General features: G+C 43.3%; 1 protein-coding gene across 1 annotated transcript in view; it reads right to left on the bottom strand.

Moving 5' to 3' along the window:
• LOC109303288 (SAM domain-containing protein SAMSN-1-like) overlaps positions 1-2,769 on the bottom strand; it is a 187,674-nt gene that overhangs the window by 149,205 nt on the left and 35,700 nt on the right. The window contains exons 4-5 of the mRNA XM_019525469.1: positions 2,541-2,578; positions 1,030-1,116 (exon numbers count right to left, since the gene is read on the bottom strand). Coding sequence (XP_019381014.1) covers positions 1,030-1,116; positions 2,541-2,578 — 125 coding nt within the window. The remainder of the gene's footprint in view (positions 1-1,029; positions 1,117-2,540; positions 2,579-2,769) is intronic.

Below are 2,769 nucleotides of genomic sequence, written 5' to 3'. Positions count from 1 at the left end.
TTGGTCAGGAAATATGACATAAGCTTCTTGTCCTATATTCCCTTACTCAGGCAAAGCTCCGACCAAAGTTAATCAAAATTTTGCCTGAATAAGGGGTAAGGGCCTCTGTAGCTTCTGCTTTAGATTACAAGTGCTTAGAACAGCTAGTAGAAATGTAGAAAAGGATGGAATAGGTTTTCATTTAAAGCCTAAAGATTTTCCTTCTACCACAACCAGTTAATCATTTGGCCTCATCTTTTTTGCAAAGAAGATGTTGGGCAGAGATGCAGCTGGGTGGTTCTGTGCCCGCGGTAACAGCGGTGCATGGGGGCAGCAACTGCAGCCAGGCTGCCAGCAGTGGCAGTGGCTCAGCCAGCAGCGTGGGGCGCTGCTCTTTCTGCATCCACCCCCAAGTCAGTGCCTGGGGCTGGTGCCCCCGTCACACACCCCTGTACTACATTACTGAATTTGCCTCATCCCAGCCCCACACAAACTAAGTAGATTCTATGAAAGGGATTTCTGCCAGACCTGTAGGCAGTAAACACCAGCCATAGGCACAAGGCAGTGAAAGGACAGCCTTGTGACTCTTCAGTGTTTCTTCCTGCAAACCTTTGACCTAAAGTAGAGACATATTGTGCATCCTTTCCTCTCTTTGTGAGTTTTGTTGCTGCTGGGTCTCCCTAAAATGACTTCTCAGGTGCATGTAGAGCCCAGCTCTGTTGTAATTCAAGAACCATAGAGCTCCAACTAATGCTTGTATCACTGCTGCCTGCCCCAGTGCAACACAGTGGAAGCCACTCTGCAGCAGAAACCTCCAATGGCCCATAGACTGCAGGGTGAACTTGCCCCAGGGTGCATTCTTAGCTTCCTTGTTTTAAAGCAAGCTTATTTAAACTACTTTTTTCTTCCCCTTGGGGAGAAGGTAAATCTCAAAAGGCCTTGACAAATTATTTAGCTAGATTATTGGTGAAAAATGAGAAATTTTCCTAGGTGCCCTTTAAAATACTTTGTGGAAAATGCAAAATCAGCTGAAATACATTTTGCAATTACCTTCAAGCTGACAGTGCCTTCTGATGTACGAATCATTCTCGGGCTTCTTGGAATTCTGCCAAAGAGTGCCATTCACAGTTTTCCTCTCTAAAATAAAAGCACAGAAAAGAGTCACCTGCATTCATATTACCCCCGTAAAATAATGGGAGAGTCTATAAAATAAAATCAGGATGCAAATCAAATGAGTGCAACAGAACACTGTAGCATCTGCTTAAACACAAACACGAATAAATGATTTTGCCAAAGTGGAAATGTGATGGATGAATGGAATTCAGTGTGGCAGACTACGAGTTCCATCATCTGTTGGCATTGCCTGCAGTCCCATTTAGCACAGTTTAAACATTATTACTACTACTATTACTACAGCCATCACCTCTGGTTTCAAGCTTTCCTCATTCTGTGGCTTTTCAATCTATTTTTGATCTTGCTGTTAGGATTTTATACAAATGCTACTTAGAATTTTAAAGAACTACTTAGTCAGTATGAGCACCTCTAGCCCCTAGTTGATGGCACAAGGCACTAAACTGCTTAAACATCAATAGTGCTTAAATTAAAGCATGAAAGGGGCTAGTGCTTTAGGAGTGAGATCTTTCTCCATGGTGACCTTTATGCTGGGTAGCATCATGAAAGCCTTGATGTCCCTTGATGACCACTGACTTATTATGAAATTATGGCCCTTACCCTGTCACTGTCAGAGAACTTCCATAATGAAGCCACTTTCTGGGCAAATTAACTATTTGAAGAGGTGTAGCAAGGTCTTTCAGTGACTGGGGCAGAGGTGGGGGCAAGGAGAATTAGGCTGACCACTGGAGGCAGGGGTGGGGGTAGGGGAAGAGGAGTCGTACCTGCTCTAGCTTTCACCACTGGGGCAGCACCTGCTACTACTATGGCTGCTGCTGGGGCAGTGCAGGCTTGAGCTGCTACTGCTGTGGGGTAGGCAGTGGTGTGGGCTCCCCAGGGCCTATTTCTGGTGCTCTATTCACCCTCCTCTCAAGCACAGAGCTCTGCCTCCCACGGCAAACCATCACAGGGGGATGTCACCCCACCCGCTCTTCCTCAGATACATAACTGGGCGGGGGCCAGAACTGAATACGTAGGTCATAATATTCTTTAAAAACACCATGCAATAACTCCTGAAATTTTACAAAAAATAAATTCCTTCATTAGTTAACTGCACTCATGACTGTCAGCAGCCAAGTGAAAACTGAATCTTTTTAACAAATGAAACAGAGAGGAGACTAATCTGATTAGATCACAGGGGCTTGGGTTCTTTGTTTAAATGGATAAAACAAACACCAAACATTCTGCATGACCATTTCATTTCGGCCAGATTCTTAATTTGGTTTCTGTTTCAATCTGAATTTTTTTAAGAGGGCTTATGGAGGGGAAATGGTGACACGTGTTTTTTTTCTCTGTGTGGAATCCAACAGCCTGAAAGCAAATTAAAGCCTTAAGTATATTTGACTGTTTACAATTAACTTGGATCATAAATGATTTAAAGGGTTACTAACCAAATGCTTCATTTTCAGACACAGACTTCTGGATAGATCTAGAAGAAATTAAAAACGTGTCATTATCTCAAACTTAGAATTAACAAGTAAAATAAGTTTAATCAAACATGGATAGCTGCAACCTAATTCTTCAAAGCAGTGCACAGGGATTTAGCTGTGAAACTCCTGCTGGTTTTAACTGGAGCTACCCAGCTTCTTTCATGAATAGGATTTCTCCACCCCCCCACCA

This window comes from Gavialis gangeticus, unplaced genomic scaffold (assembly GCF_001723915.1).
Source record: "Gavialis gangeticus isolate Ggan-Ray unplaced genomic scaffold, GavGan_comp1, whole genome shotgun sequence".
Taxonomy (NCBI): Eukaryota; Metazoa; Chordata; order Crocodylia; family Gavialidae; genus Gavialis; species Gavialis gangeticus.
The sequence above is the reverse complement of the archived record's forward strand: the minus strand, read 5'-3'. Positions and strand labels throughout refer to the sequence as shown.